General features: G+C 39.4%; 1 protein-coding gene across 6 annotated transcripts in view; it reads left to right on the top strand.

The window, feature by feature from the left end:
* The window catches only part of GLIS3 (GLIS family zinc finger 3), a 506,081-nt gene that overhangs the window by 423,648 nt on the left and 65,093 nt on the right, over positions 1-17,340 (top strand). For all 6 annotated transcript variants that reach the window (XR_009702085.1, XR_009702086.1, XM_061200389.1 and 3 more), the window contains one exon: positions 8,218-8,359. Coding sequence is in view for 4 of the 6 variants with exons in the window: in XM_061200389.1 (XP_061056372.1) it covers positions 8,218-8,359 (142 nt within the window). In the remaining 2 variants the exon portion in view is untranslated. The remainder of the gene's footprint in view (positions 1-8,217; positions 8,360-17,340) is intronic.

The raw sequence follows: 17,340 nt of genomic DNA, 5'->3' as shown, positions 1-17,340 counted from the left end.
GTCTTTATTGAATTTGTTACAGTATTGCTTCTGTTTTATGTTTTGGTTTTTTGGCCCTGAGGCAGGTGGGATCTTAGCTCCCCGACCAGGGATCGAACCCGCACCCACTGCATTGGAAGGCGATGTCTTAAACACTGGACCGCCAGGGAAGTCCCTCCAGCCCCATATTGCTCCCTGGATCTTGCCCTCTGAATTCCAGCTGCCTGCAGATTCTTTCCACCAGGATGTCCCAGAATAATCTCAGAGTTAACATGTCTCAAACCAATCTGCTGATTTACCTCCAACCTACTCCTCTGTTCTCCTTTGCTGTTCCTCAGGCCAAAACTTGGAGCCGTCCTTGACTCTCCTTCTCTCATATTTCACACCTCATTCAGCTCCACCGTCAAAACAGAGTCACCAGGGACTTCCCTGGTGGCGCAGTGGTTAAGAATCCGCCTGCCAATGCACGGGACACGGGTTCGATCCCTGGTCGGAAGATCCCACATGCCGCGGAGCAGCTAAGCCCGTGCGCCACAACAACTGAGCCTGTGCTCTAGAGCCCGCGAGCCACAACTACTGAACCCACATGCTGCAAGTACTGAAGCCTGCACGCCTAGAGCCCATCCTCCGCAACAAGAGAAGCCACCGCAATGAGAAACCCGGGCACCGCAACGAACGGTAGCCCCCACTCACCGCACTAGAGAAAGCCCGTGCGCAGCAATGAAGACCCAATGCAGCCAAAACCAAAAAACAAAAAAACAAAGTCACCGCCTCTGACTCTAGGCCTTCGGCATCTCCCATCTGGATTGCTGGGATAGCCCCTAACTGGGCTCTCTTGCCCTCCTACTGTCTGTTTTCCACACAATAATCAGAGTTATCTCTTCGCATTATAAGACAAACCAGTTGCTTTCCTGCTCACACCCTCCCATTAGTTGCTGTCACAGTGAAATCAAATAGTCCGCCCTCGGTATCCTCATGTTCCGCATCTCTGGATTCAACCAACCACGGGTCAAAAATATGGGGAAAAAATTCCAGAAAGTTCCAGAAAGCAAAACTTGAATGTTTTATGTGCCTGCAACTATTTACATAACGTTTTCATTTTATTAGGTATTACAAGTAATCTAGAGATGATTTAAAGTATATGGGAGGATGTACATAGGTTATATGCAAATATTGCACCATTTTATATAAGGAACTTGAGCATACGTGGATTTTGGTAGGTATCCACAGGGGTCCTGGAGCCAATGCCCCTGGTTACTGAGGGATTACTATGCTAAATCTCCCGGTGTTGAAGGCTGGACACAACCTGACTCTGGCTATTTCTCCAACCCCATGAGCCACATCTTTCCCATTGCTCCCTTGCTCCCTCCTCTCCAGGTAGTTGTTTTTAGAACCCATCAGCCTGTTCCCTCTTTAGATTTCTTTCCTTTCTGTTCCATCCACATAAAATGCTCTTTCTACCATCTTGCCTCTCTCACTTCATTCAGGTCACGGTCCATAATGTCCTCTCTTCCCAGAGGCCTTCCTTGACCCCTTGTCTAAAAGCATGGAGATACGAGTGTCATCCCCACAAAGTCTGGCTGAGCTCCACAGAAACAGGAGTGAGGGCCAGAGGGAACATCAGGGAAGGGATGGGGAGGGGAAGAGGACCCAAGGGAGGAGCATGGAGTCAGAGACTCAGGAGAGAGAGAAGTAAGATGTCCTCTTTTGGAGAGGGGTACCGAGGTCAGGATGCCCCTGGATTAAGATCATCTCCTTTCAGGGGCCCTGAGGCCACTCTGCATGTGCTTAGGATGCAGATCTTAAGGAATGTTTGGTGCCATGCTTTATTTTTCCCAACTGCAGATATTCATATTACTGGCCCAGGACTGAACCAGGTGACAAGCCTCTGGGGAAGGGGAAATGAAAACCAAACAGTGGTGCTTTTTGTTTCTCTATCTCTACTCCAACAAAGACCCCTTTCCCTCAAGGGCATGGTGTCAGAATCTACACAGTGATAATGAGATATTCCAGGAACTTTTCTTGAGAACCTAGGGACCCTTTGCTCTTTCCCCAACTAGACCAATCTGAATGACAGTCTCCTGGCTAAAATACTTAAAAGTCCTAAGAGGAAGAAGGAAGTGTATGAATGTATGTGATGTGCTACAGGAAAGGAGGAAGTTGGGGGTGAGTTATTTCTTGAAGCAGTATAATGTAACTTTGAAGAGCCTGATTTGGGATTCTGACACCCAAATGCAAGTCTGACCTTTACCAGATGTGTCATTCCAACTTTCTCATCTCTAAAATGGAAATCACAATAGTGTGTGGCTCTTAGGGTTGCTATGAGGCACACAGTGTCAAGTACACTACCCGGATTCCATATATGTTTATTGAAATGGAATGCAATCTTCAAAACTGTGTCATGGTGACTCTGTACATCCAGCCCTTTCCTGTGGAATTTATGTGCATGATCCTCTTTTCCTTCCTGATTGGAAATAATCATCATATGGTTGTGTCTTTCAAAGTGCATTCTAATAGGGTGTGTATCAGTCATGCTTCTCCAGACAAGCAGAACCAGTAGGAGATATCTTTATCCATGCATCAATATCTATATCCATATCTATAGATACAGATAGAGAGAGAGAGATTGATAGATTTCAAGGAATTGGCTTACTCAGTTTGTGGGAACTGGCAAGTCAGAAATCTGTAGGGCAGGCCCACAGGCTGGAAACTCTGGCAGGAGCTAATGCTCCAGTCCAAAGGAAGAATTTCTTCTATTTCAGGTAAACCTTAGGTTTTTGCTCCCACAGATTGGATAAGGCCCACCCAGGTTATAGAAGATAATCTCCTTTACTTAAAGTCAGCTGGCTGTAGATGTTAACCCTATCTACAGAATTCCTTCCCAGCAACACCTAATGTTCGATTGAATAATTGGGTACTATAGTACAGCCACGTTGACACAAAACTAACCATCAGTGTATCCATACCCTACAACTCATATGGACTCTCAAAGAAAGGGAGACACAGTGCCTATGAGGCTATAGATAATAGGGGATGAGATGAGCCTCCCAGGAAGCAGATGGTGAAGACCCTATAAGGGTTTCCAGCCATACTAAGACTAAAAGCCAAAGTCCTAACTGAGTGCTGCAGGGTCCTGTGATCTGGCTCTGCCCCCACCTCACCTCTCAGAACTTATCTCCTACTTCTCTCTCTAGGTCACACCCCACTCCAGCCTCGCTGGCCTCTTAATTCTAGAACTCTCTTCCCCTTGATATGTACTTAGCTAATTTCCTCAGTACCTTCAAGTCTTTGCTTGAATCTCTTCTCAACAAGACCACAGTTCTCCCCAACATAACAATCCCACCTACCCTTCTCCTTTTTTCTTTTTTCCACAGCACTTACCACCTTCTATACAACTTACTTATTTAGTTCATTTATTTACTGTTTACTCCCTCCTCTAGAACGTAAACTCCTCAGTAGGGATCTTTGTGTGTTTTGATTACGAATGTATTTCAAGCCCCTAGAACAGTGTCTGGCATATGGTTGAGGCCCAAGAAATACTTATTCAGTGAATGAAAGAGAAGGATAAAGAAGGGCAGTGCTACTCAGGAACTAATAGGGGGTGGTTAGGGCAGCTGAGTTGAACGACTCCAGGGGTGCCATTCACATAGATTGCAATATGAGTAAACATCCCTGGTGTTGTGCAACACAACAGCCCCTTAAAATAGATGAGCTGATGATTGGGGCAGGGGGAGTGATTGTTCAAATTCCATTTCTTTCTATAAAGAGCAGTAAAGGCTCCATAAAGGGCAAGTCCTTGCTGTCCTCTAAGGGCAGGTATTAAAATGGATTGAAATTTCTTAACCTTTTTTATCCCTGTGAAAGAGTAAAAATCCAAATTGTTCTTAAGAAATGAACTTCATGTAACCATTTATTATTATGAGGTCTGAAGGGAGACATAATAAGAAATGGTTACATGAGGTTCATGTCATAAGGACAATTTGGTTTTTATAATTCCTTATTTCTACAATTCATTTCCTCTTCTCATAACCAGAAAAATCTCAGCTCTTCTATAATCAGGATTCTTAGAGAATCTTCTCATCAGGATTCTTAGTGGTTCCAAAGTGTGGTTCCCAGATAACAGCATTATCATGACCTGGGAACTTTCCAGAAATGAACTGCAGACCCAATGAATCATTAGCTCTGCATTGGAACCTGCAGGTGATTCTGATGCATGTCCAGGTTTGAGAACCACAGTTAGAGGCCATCCCCCATTGAAAAAGTTTCCTCTTTCTTTTTTATATTCCTAGGAGCTAAGAAGATGTTGTTTTATATAAATAATTGGGTTTCTTACTCCAAATATAAAACCATAGTATATTGAAAGATATCCCTCCCAGGAGATTCTGCTGTGTGCCTCCTGCTTCACCCATTTGACAATTCCTGGACTAGAGAATGTTTAAGAGCCTTAAATGATCCGGAAGGCCTTTTCCTGGTCTAATAATCTGGGAGGGAGAGAGGGATACTAAATTTGCATATCATTACTGCATTTCTATGCATATGGCCCTCCTTCGGAAATTTTGCATAAGGCCCTTGAGGACCTTCTGCAAAAAAAAAAAAAAAAAAGGTCCTCAAGGCTTATTTAATTTAAGAAGCACTTTCTAGAACCATGTCTAGTCCCAGAGAAAACCAAATTAACTCTCACCACAAAGCTGTATGGAATCACACTCTTGGAACACATGAATACTTGTCACAGCTAAGGAAGAATTGCCTGCCTTTGGATCCAGGAGTAACCATGGCTGTGAAATTCCTTAGAAAGACCTCATCAGTACTCATATCTGTAAAACCCTAGAATAGTGGGTAATAGAAAGCAGAGAGATGTTCATGTCTACTCTTAGTAGAACATGTGGGCCCCAGATCACATTTTAACGATGAAAGATAAATTAAAAGTGATCACCAGAACTCATTCTAAGCCTTGATTTTTTTCCAGTTTTTCTTACGTGTCATGTGTTAGGTTAGTACCAAAATAACAAACATACCTTCCAAAGCCCCTGAGAGGGTTAGGCATTAACTCAGATAGTCTTGGTCAGACATTCCAATATGGCTAAGCTGAGGAAATTATGTCTTGTTCACTACATGTGTTAAACACTTCTTCCCTATACTTAGGGTCACTGTGCCCTTTTCATATTCTTGGACTAAGACCTGGACATGTGTTTGTCTCTTCATGAAGCTTTTTCAGTTCCAAAAAATACTGCTCTCTAAATAGTAACTTACTGATGTTTTGCACCTGTGTGTATGTTTTTCTTTCTGATCAGAGTCATTGTCAGTGGTGTGCTCGTAGTGTTTAACAACCAGCTTTCCAGATGAAAAAGCCCCAGTTTGTAGCATTTGTCAATTTCCATAGTGTAAATGTTATCACCATGACCAATTTCAAGCTATCAATATGACATCATTGCAAGTAAAGTTTGGAAAAAGTACACACAATTGGTATTCTTGGATTGGTGCAAGCCAGCTCCAACACATCATTGGAATGTAGAAATTTTGGAAAGCAGAGGAAAGGATAAAAAGAAAACAGAGGAAATAAATTCATGATATTGCTGCTAAGAACAAAAATCACTTTTAATATTGGATTACATTTCCTTACAGTATTTTGTCTTTGTTTTAATGTAATTGTTATCATTTTGTATACATAATTTTGTGTTTTGCTTTTATATTCATGAACATCATTTTAATGGTTGCATAATATTCCATCAAATTAATGTAACAATAATGCTGTATATCAAACTAGAGCACTGGGTATAAATCTTCCTTCACCTTTCTGGCTATTTCCTTAAGGCAAATTCTAAGAACAAATCATTTCAATTATGGGTCTTGAAAAAAATATTCCCAAGTACCGTTTGGAAAGTTTGAAACAGTATACACTCCACCCAACAGTGTTTAAGAATGCTTCTCTCACTCTGCCTTCACTACAGCTACTTTTTTAAAGTTTTGGATAATTTGATAAGTTCTTTTTTTTTTTTAATATGTAGAATATTTATTTATTTATTTATTTTAACATCTTTATTGGAGTATAACTGCTTTACAATGGTGTGTTAGTTTCTGCTGTATAACAAAGTGAATCAGCTATACGTGTACATATATCCCCATATCCCCTCCCTCTTGTGTCTCCCACCCTCCCTATCCCACCCGTCTAGGTGGTCATAAAGCACTGAGCTGATCTCCCCGTGTGTTGCAGCTGCTTCCCACTAGTGAGGTGGATGGACCTAGAGTCTGTCATACAAAGTGAAGTGAGTCAGAAAGAGAAAAACAAATACCGTATGCTAACACATATATATGGAATCTAAAAAAAAAAAAAAAAAAAAAATGGTTCTGAAGAACCTAGGGGCAGGACAGGAATAAAGATGCAGACATGGAGAATGGACTTGAGGACACGGGGAGGGGGAAGGGTAAGCTGGGACGAAGTGAGAGAATGGCATGGACATATATACACTACCAAATGTAAAATAGATAAGTTTTTTAAAAAAGTTTAGCATTGCATTTCTTTACAACTGTGCCAAACATTGTTTATGTTTATTTTCATTTCTACTTCTCCTTTTTAAAAATTTTTGTTCATGTCAAGGGCTGCATAGTGAGTCACTCCCCTCCCAGGAGATTCTGCTGTGTGCCTCCCTCCTCACTCATTTGATAATTCCTGGACTAGGGAATGTTTAGGATCTTTAAATGTTTAGGATCTGGAAGGCCCTTTTCTGATCTACTCATCTGGGAGGAAGACAGAGAGGGACACTAAACTTGCTCCGCTCTCCCCCACTTACATTTTTAATATGCAAAAATCTTTGCTTTTTTCTATTTCTCTACTCCAAGCCCCTGACTCCCTCCACTTCTGCCTTACTATCCCTCAGATAATCCAGGCACACCACAGAGCAACAGGTTCTTCCCCCATATGTCTGCAGGGCTCACTCCCTCACTTCTATCAAGGCTTTTTACCAGTGCCATCTCCAACAGACTTTCTCTGATCCCCCTGTCTCAGATTGCCATCCCTCATCCCTACTCACTGTCTCCCTTCTCCGGATCACTCTTCTCTATAGCATTTATCACCATCTGCTATGGCATATATTTTACTGTTCATCATCTGCTTCCCCTCTAGGGTATAACTTCCATAAGACAGTATCTCTAGAGTCTAGAGGAGTGTCTGATGCTCAATAAATAGTTGTTGAATGAGTAAGTATACTCAAGCCCTGTATCTAAAGGGTTAGTTTTATCTTGATGAAGACAAAATCAATTTATATGTTCTCTTTAAACACTGAAGAGAACTATTTGCAATATCGGTAAGAAATATATTTCTAGATTTTTTAAAGATATTATGTTTTTAGACAAAGAGAAGGTTGGTATTTTTATGTAACTGAATCTTCCATTGTGATTTTTTTCAATTCAAATTACACTTATAAAGTTCTTTTTCATAAAGAAATTAGATAACTTTGCACCCATACTTTATTCTGCCATTTTTATGGCTCTTTAATATACAAAGAATTAATTTTGTTATTGTGATAAAATGAAGTCTAATTTTTTAATGTGACTTACTGTTGGGATAGTTTCTTGCTTGTAATGATTTTGGTTTTTCTTGTTATCATGTTCCATAATATTTTAAAATTTAACTTGTGTATTTTCCTCTCATGTAAAATCTACAGGTGTCAAATCTCAAGGGACATTCTTAATTATCTCTAAGATATTTTCATGATAGTACCTCTGTATTTTAAAAGCACTTTACGGAGGGGGAGGTGGTGGTGGGATGAATTGTGAGATTGGGATTGACATATTTACACTAATATGTATAAAATAGGTAACTAACAAGAACCTGCTGTATAACAAAATAAAATTAAAAAACTAAAAGAAAAAGCGCACTTTACAATATAGACTAAATACACTTGAGTTTGTTTTTGTTATCACTACAAGTTCTGATAGGATACAGAACAAATGAAAGAAAATATAATAGGAAGTTGGGTTCCCAGAAGTGGAAATATAAAGGACTGAAGTAAAATCTGCCTCTAGCCACATTTTTCCTGAAACACCTGCCAGGTGTTATTAGAATTAGAAAACTGACCCTTTTATTGACTCTGTAAGTCCCATGCCTAACCTGTAGTTGTTGCTTGATAAATATTTGTGGACTGAATTGCCTGAGCCTTACGGCATGATAGCCTTTCCAGAAAAGTATTCCAAGGAATAGCCTTCCTTTTCCATCTGTCTTCTGTTTTCTCCTTCTCTTAGCTGCGGTCCAGTGCAGAGCTCCATCCTGACCTGCTCACAGATTGCCTCACCGTGCAGCCCCTGCAGCCCGCCACTTCCCCACGAGATGCTGCCGATAGGGCGGTGGGATGCTCCCCAGGGCCCGGGCCTGACCTCTATCCAGGTAATGTCAGCAAAGGCAGACCCAACCACATCAACTACCCTTCTCTAGGCCCTTCACTTTGGTTAATGGAAATGCACACATAAAAATGCTTCTAAGATCATCTGTATTTCACTTTATCAATAGACTGCAAATTATCCCCCTCCTGTCCTCCGCATTTGATTCCTGAGCTGGGTTTGGCAGCAGACTGTTTTTTCTCATAAAGAAACAAAGTAAACTAATGCATTAACTCTTTAGGTTCTGGACTTCTGCCAAAAGTTCAGTGTACCCAACCCTCCCAGGTATCTTAAATTTATTAATTTGATTTAGACTCAAAGGAAATGTTTCCCCTAATGGAACAGTCATTGTTGTCTTTGCATTGTAAAAGGAAGCCCCAGGTCTCTAAGAAAAAATTTCACATCAGTAAATCAACTTGTAAGAATGTCCATTAATGTTTGTCAACCACTGGGGGAGCAGGGTTGGGATGGCACTCCCAGAATAGCTTCCTTCTGCCTAGGTTTGAATAATAGATGACTCTACATTTAGAAAAATGTTATGTATGCAGTGAAAAATGAGAAAGGATTAATATGCAATAAGGATGTTATTTTTTTCATTTACTTTCTTAGCCTGGATTTTTGTGCATTTTCTACTCTCTGTAATGGTGATATACTTGTGCAAACATGATTGGTTAGTCATCCTCATATATGGAAAGCTCTTACTGTCATGCTATGAACATGAAAGCAAAAGTCCCACCAGCTCCACATTCCAGACAATGGGTATTTTCTGTTTTCTGTGAATTACAAATTCTTCTCCCACTCCATCTGGTTCCAGAGCCAGGTTTTGGCAGCAGATTGCTTTTTCTTTTTAAAAGTCCTAATAAGCCATAAAGAATGAAGAATTTATTGATGCATAACAGTGGAATAGGAGAAAGACAAGCTTGTATAACTTTTTAAACTTCACAGCTCTCAGCTGATCCAGATGCAGGGGAAAAGGCATTAAGCACATATTTCGAGAGGGTCAGTCATCAAGACATCCTTAATGTTGTCCCAGTGTTGGTGGCCCTTTATCAATTGCTTTGGGTACTTATTCTTGGAGAAAACAAAGCCTCAGCTTTTTGAGACCATGGGAGATTAGATTAAAACTTATTTGAAAGGCTGACCAAATCTGACAAGAGATTTTGGATGCAGGTACACATAACACATGAAATATGCCAATGTACAATGTTACCAGCACCCAAATATTTTATATTAGATATATACATGAAAAAGTGTGACTAGCTTTTGTTTGCACATATGTCCATTTGATTTGCCAAGCATTTGATATATGAACATTTATTCTAGCACATTAAATTAGCAATCAGTTTAAAACAGCCTTTAGGGCATTTCCCTACTTATTTAGTCCGTAAATCCATGATCTTACTATTATAAATACCTGGAACCCAGCAATTAGAGAGTAAGAGCTAACCAGAATTGATTGAAAAATGACCCAACATCCAATATAAAAAAATAGTTTATGGTGATGGGCTGGTCTTGTTGCATTTAAACTTCTTGGAAATGGATTTGGGAAGCCATGATATCTTTGTCTATGAAAAACATGAGTACTTTTGCTGTATGTGGCATACAGTATATGGCTCACTTTCAAAACTTAAGAGTCACATTTGTCTTGATATGTGCTTTTGGATGTCTGGTAGTATTGTTGAAGTTTTTTAAGAGGTTTAGTTTGAAACGGCTTTGTCATTCCAGACAAAATTCCTCTTTTTGTTCATGATGCTTTTCTGCATTTGATCTTCAAAACAAGCTGTTAGCTTTGAGCCTCTAACTGTGGCAGGCGAGCTACCAGAGCAGACGAGGAGCCTAGGTTACCACGGCGTCAACAGAGCATCTTCACATTGACTCGAATTTTCTGTGGCTCTGGGAATATTGGAAACAGGCAGGTGGCCATCTTGCTTAACTTTGTTCCTAGAATTTTACTTCTCCAGTTAGCTTTTAAGTATGAAAGTTTATCTGCCCTGCTTCTTTCTTTATTCCTGCTTCCTTCAGGCTCTATTTTACTTCCTTTGCTCTTGACTTTTTTTTTTTTAGTTGATTATGTTCTCTGTTTTGCTGAGTAGGCAACAAACAGAGCAGAACAAGGCAATGGAAAACTAAAACAAAAATTTTAAGCCTTCCTTTTATAGTTCTAGAAATGCACTTGCCAGCAGTGCATGTTCGCACCAGTTTCAAACCTGTGCTAAAGATCGATGGAAAGAGGCCAAACAGCAAAAAATGCCAAAAGAAAAGGAAGCTGTTCATCAATTAGTTAAATGTAAAATCTGAAGTGTTAAGGTAATTTGATGAAGATTAAGAGTTGGCTAAATGGCAAAAAGAATTTGGAGTCATTCCCTTAACATTCTGTTATACAAAATCAAGAAAATATTTGTTTAAAGATTGTCGAGAACTTATACCTATAAGTGCTAGTAAATTGATTTATCATAAAAATATTTTGATGGAAACCTGTTGAGTGTATATGGGTGCAAAGGATCAAAAATAGTTTAGCGTGAACATCATGATTTTTTAGAAGCCACAGTGACTGGGGACTTGTGGTTTGAAGAAGTCATGGTTTTGAAATGGAAATTTTTAGTGGCTAGGAGACAGTGATTTGTAAGATTCCAAGGTAGGAATAGTTTGCAGAGCATTAAGGTGAACAGGGAACATGGCAGTTCTGACACATACAAGTCTTGCAAGTCTCCTAACATTGGCTTCCCTTATTGAAACAAACTTTTCAGTTGATAAGACAGAGTTTGATTGGAAAGGATTGCACGAAAAGACTTTTATTTCTTTGGAAGAAAATAGTGCCCCAGGTTAAAGCAGCCAAATATTACTTGAGGCCACACTGAGGAAGATTTTAAATTGAGGTGTTTACTTGTCTACTATTCCGAAAATCCCAGGGCTCCCCACCCCTGCTCCTGGGTTAACCTGAGAGTAATTTTGTGATCTAACAGGGAGGCCAGGGCAGTGATGAGTAATTCTCAAGGATGGCTCACTTATATTTTCTCTGCTTTTGTTCAGAAGTTCTGTAACCCAGATAGATAATGCCCCAGGCCAGCCTGTAAATTTAGGTGATTTATCTGGTAATCTGAAGGAGGAGTATTTCATAGCCAGTAGATCAAGGTGTGAATGCCACATTCAAGCCTAAATGCCTGTGTAGATCTTCCCATCAGCGCCCTCAGTGAGCTAATAAAGAGGATAAGCCTATAATTAGTGAGTCTGCAATATCATGGGCAGCCTGGACCAGTGCCTGGTCTTGGCAGAGTCCATTCAGTAACAAAGCATGCTCTGGGGAAGAAGATCTGTCCCATGAGTGATCATAAAAATTACGTCTCCCTCCAAACTGAAACTGTACTACATACTCAATAAAACATGGCCTTTGCAAATGCCCTTAGCCATGAAGACATCATAGAGGCCAGTGTGGTTGAGATATTTTGAGTCCCACAGAAACCACCCATGAGGTGAAGAGCTAATGTGACTGGAACAAGGAAATCTGCAAGAATGGGGGGGGGGATTTTATTGTTACCACTTCTATTGGGTTATAAAATAATGACGTTTTAGAGCTTATAAGTCCTACTGAATTATCCCAGTTTTGAATGTAACGAGATTTTTCAGGAGAAAAAATGTGTTATGTTCAGATATCATAGGGGATTGTAGAAAAAATCAAAGGCTTGTTTAGGGCAGGAATTTTTGAAGCCGTGTAACAGTCGGTCCTCCGTATCTTCAGATGCAGAACTCAAGGATACAGAGGGACTTCAGCATCCAAGGATTTTGGTATTTGCGGGGGAGTCCTGGAACCAATCCCCCAAGGATACTGAGGGATGACTGTATTGTCATTCCCTTCCCTTCACCTCATTACTGGAAAATGAAATCTTCTCTCTTACAATATCATCACTTTTTTTTTTTACAATATCATCACTTTTTTAATATATAGCACTGTATTAAATCCATACAGTATTTAGCACTGTATTAAATCCATACAGTATTTATCCATACAGTATATACTTCAAGAAATAGTTAATGTTTCATTTTAATGTAATAGTTAATGTTTCATTTTAATGCATGGTATATGTTTTAATGCATTTTCTACATTCTTGAGTTGAATATATTTGCTATCTTGGGACAGCTTGCAGAGTTGCAGGGGCTAGAAATAGTTTCATATAAATGTGCCTCATATAGTCTACTCTCAAAAAGTGGTTGTTAATTCAGGGACTTTATTAGAAGGTTCTAAATTGGCACACAAGTTTCCCAATAGGTTAAACTTTATAGGAGAATTGTGAAGATCAAATAACATGATCTATGTAAAAGTCCTTAAGAAGGCATAGTGCACTGTAAAAAATGCAATAGTTATTAATTGCATTATTTTCAAAAGCACTGCTTTGTTTAGAACTCACAAGAGGTGAAAAAGGGACAGAACAATTTGGAATTGGTGTTGGACCCACACTAATGGGCCAACACCAAGAAGGAGGCAGATACTGGGGTTACAGAAAGGATTTAAAGGGAAACATTTGGCAGTAAAGTCATTGTCAAGTCTCTTTGATGTTGCCTTGAACTGCTGTCAAAATCTTGCATTGTTTTTGTAACGTCTCTTGTGTCTGTGGTTTGTCCACAGCTTGCATTGGATGGGTGAGGGTAGGAGCAAGCCTCATCCTTCTCTGTTGTAGGCACTGATAGCTTTAACCTATAGATTTAGCCCTCCCTGCCCCTGAGCCCGTCCTTTAGTATGCATTATATCACCTGAAAGACTTATGAGAATAGGCTGCTGGGCCCCACCCCCAGAATTTCTGATTCAGTAGGTCTGAGTGAGTCACAAGAATTTGAATTTTTTGCCAGGTATTTCTAACAAGTTCTCAGGTGACACTAGGTGTTGCTGGTCCAGGGACCACACTTTGAAAACCTTTGCTCCGGGATCATAAAGTGTGGGAATGTGACTTTTAGCAAAACATGATCCGAATTTTGACTGGTGGAGTTAAAATAAGAATTGCCCCTAATTAACTAGATGGGGGGAATCCTTTCACAATGAATACATGTAGCAAATCACCACGATGTACACTTTAAATATCTTACAATTTTATGTGCCGGTTATACCTCAGTGAAGCTGAAACAAAAAAAGAAGTATTTAAAAATGAAGCAAATTTATCACGTGAAAACAGCGTGATGGAACTCTGTCCACAAAAGGGAATTTTATATTGCTGATATGCTATATATTTATAATGATAAATGGAATAATGCTGCTCTGGTACTTACAATTAAATAATTACAAAGATAATAAAACAGAATCAAATAGTGGGGAGCAAAATGCCCTGAAGTGTATATTTCTGTTTCTTATTATAGTGACCCTATAGATTGATATTAAGCGTGTCCTCCCACACCAGAGTTATAATGGCACTGCTCATATTTTGGTTAAGAATAAGATCTTATAACCACCCAACTAAAGAAAATTAAATTCTGATTCCCAGCCAGCACAGGGCACATTTGTATGTGTGCAGCTAATGTTAGTGACTTTATATGTTTACAGCCCGCCTAATTTAGTGCTTCAGTTTTCCATATCCACTTATTCCCTTGTATTCATGTTAGTTTTTCACACAAGATTAAGCTGAATTATTCAGTTTTATAATATGTACAAGTTTTTGCTGTAAAAATATTTTTGTGGGTGAGCAAAAACAATTCCACACCTTACGGAGGAGGAGAGGAAGGTGGTGAAGCTGGATGATTGTAGTTGTGTTCTCACTGGGCAAAGTCTTCATTGTCTTTATACAATATTTCTCCTTTCTCTCATTTTATGTTATTTTGTTGGCGCTCAAATGGGGTGTGAGAAGGAAAGGTTGGATCTACTTTGAAGTGTACCCCAAGCAGGTCTTAGGAAGCAGACAGATGGCAAGATAGAATTCAGGATAGAATTTGTGGAACGAGGAGCTAGTAGCTTTTGTGATTAGGAAGTTATGGGCCAAACTTCTGGGTCCAAAGTTTTGACTTTCTGCTCCAAGGAAAGAGGGATAGAGGTAGTTATGTCTCTTTCATGTGAAGAATAAACAAAAAAGAAAGTGGCCATTTTCAAGGTGTTTGTAGCCACAGTGAAAGTTCATTTTTTACATTTGTATGAGCACTGAAAATGAATGTTAGGAATAGCATAAAACTCTAAAGTGAAGGACATTACTGCATTAGCTTCAATATTACTTGTCATGTTTTTCTGTTAACAGTAATAAGGGAGCATATTGCAGGCATTGTATAAAGAGGATTTTGTGGAATTGACCCATTCCAGGCCACCGACAGCACTGACTCCAAAGACTGACTTTTATAGTGTCTTCCTCAATATTGTCAGAGGATTATCTGCTCCTTTCAGGTGCCCTGGCCATGTCTCGAACCATTAACGCTTCTCTAACAGTAGGCATTGATCCATCAGAAGTTACAGTTGCCTCCTTGGGGTCTTAATTTTCCTACCTAAGTTTCGAGGCTGCTCTAGCCTCACTTTCATGACATTGTTTCGAGTTGCTACCTGAGTTTAGCTTCTTGGACTCCAATCCTGTTCTCTCTTAGTGAACATAGCTGCTCACATCTGGCTTCTGCTCTGACTCTCATCATCTCTGATTTCAGAGCTGAGTCCTACCCTAAAGATCTGTTAACGCCTAGCCACATCCTAAAAAGCCGGAGATTTATAATCTTCATGGAACCTTTCCCTGGGGATTTAATAAAAGGTCTATTCCCACGTTATAGGAGAGACTGCAGAAAGTAAACTACCCAATTGACCCTTGAACAATGTGGGTTCAAACTGTGTTGCTCAATTTACACATGGACATTTTAAAATAGTACATACTGCCATACTACACAGTGTGTGGTTGATTGAATTCTTGGATGTGGAGGAACTGCGGAGACGACTGCGGATACTGAGGGCCAACTATAAGTTATACATGAATTAACACCTGCATTGTTCAAGGGTCAACTATATTCATTATTGAAAAGAAAAGGGGATAAACTCTCATCAGTGTGCATAAGGGTTTGCTCCTCAGACAGGTTCACAGGGATGCTTATCAAGTTTTCTGAGAAATGGATGCACTTCATGAAAATGAATTGCATCAGCTGCCCCAGAAGATTTTGCAATTGGTAAAATAATGATCTAGGTTCCATAGTTCTGAAGTACTAAGGCAGTTGGGGGTCATATCTACACAAAAGTAAGGATAGGCAATATTTAGCGTCTCTTTTCTTAAGTCACATTACTGGCCACATTTTGTACAAGCCCCCTGATCACTGTGTAGCCAATCTATGCTCAAATAGAACATTTATAAGTGGAAATGTTACTTCTTCCTCTAAGTCAAATTTATTTCCCTCTTACTGAGATCAGTTACTGATCTGACATACATTAAATGACATACAGAGTGCTCAGAACAGTACCTAGTACACAGTAAGTGTTCAGCATCTATAGTTAATATTATTACTTTTATTCAAATACTAAAAAAATATATATTATGAGTCTGCAAAACAGATAGGAAACAGGTGCCAAAAATTACCCACCACTCCCACTGCTTAAGGAATGGGGAAAATATGGAAGCCTAAACAAATTGTAAATTTAATAAGCATCATTTAGTAGAATAAAAGAAAACTAAAATACAGTCCTTTATATTTTATATTTCAGTAATTTGCCCAGTAGTTCACATAGCATTTTTTAAATTCTACTGTAGGTCTCTAGAGAAGAACAAACTGGAATCAGAAGCCCACTGATTCACTTGGGTGGCAACGCGCCCAGAATCACAAAGTCCAAATTCTGTTTTGATGGGTACCAGTGTTTGTGTATTCAAAAATAACACCGTTTTTTTGTTTGTTTTTGTTGTTAATAGGCCAGTGTACTATGACAGAAAGAATGTGGGGCTAGATCTGAGCCCCAATCCTGCCTCTCCACTCACTGAATGTTTAGTTTGGGGAGGTTACCTTTCCTCTTTGTAAAATGGTGGTAAGGTTACTGATTCCATTCTCACTAATTGTGAGAATTAGGTGAGTTCACATATAAGAGTTCGGTACACTCCCTGCCTCTGTTAGATGCTCAATTGATGCTCCTTTCTTTTTTTTCCTTCCTCTTTGCTTAAAAGCTTAGAGAATTACTTACAAACCAAGTCCATGTCTGTGACAGGGACTAGAGCCTCTTCTATCCATTCCTTTTAGTACTGGATGCTACTACTTGGAGTTTAGAAATAGCTGTCCTGAGATCAAGTATTCCTTCTGAGAAGAATTCAAGTCAAGATGAGGACTCAGAACTCCCATATTCTAAGACCCAACTTCAGATCTGTACATTAGACATTTTTTCGGTTGCCATAAAGATTAGAAGTATACTTAGGCTGGTCATTACAGAGTGGAAAAGTGCCTGGTTGATAAAGGAACTTAATCAACATTCAATCTGTGAGGGTGAGGTAGGTGGAGGAAAAAAGAAATAGGATTGATGACTTTGACCAACACAGTTTTATACAATCATTGTGTTGACCTTGCTGAGGTATAACCTTGGTCCCTCCTTTTGTCATTTTGTAAATAGACTCTTCCAGGACATGTCATTTTTCTCAAAATACACTACAAGGTGTCTAGAAAACTATTCTTGACTACTTGCTTACTTCAAATTTCTTTTCCATATTTCAAAACAGTTCTCTAGCCTTTTCATGAGGGTTCTTAGTAGTTAACATGCAACAGCTAATGTATAACACCATGGGTCAAATCTGGCTTGCCTGCCTCCTGTTTTTGCATGGCCTGAGAGTTAAGGAGGGTTTTAAGATTTTTAAATGTAAAATGTAGAAAAGATTTTTAGCCTTTAAGTGAGAACAGTTGCTCAAAGAATTGAGGACATTGCCTCTTGCCTGCAAAGCCTAAAATATTTACTATCTGGCCCATTATGGAAAAGGTTTGCCAACCACTGCTTTATATTTACATCTGAGACATTCATCGATTACTGAGAGAGATCAAGGAAGCTTATGGCTTCCATGTATTTTTTTAAATTATTTA

The sequence above is a fragment of the Eubalaena glacialis genome, chromosome 9 (assembly GCF_028564815.1).
Source record: "Eubalaena glacialis isolate mEubGla1 chromosome 9, mEubGla1.1.hap2.+ XY, whole genome shotgun sequence".
NCBI classification, from domain to species: domain Eukaryota; kingdom Metazoa; phylum Chordata; class Mammalia; order Artiodactyla; family Balaenidae; genus Eubalaena; species Eubalaena glacialis.
This window is presented reverse-complemented; position numbering and strand designations above follow the sequence as displayed.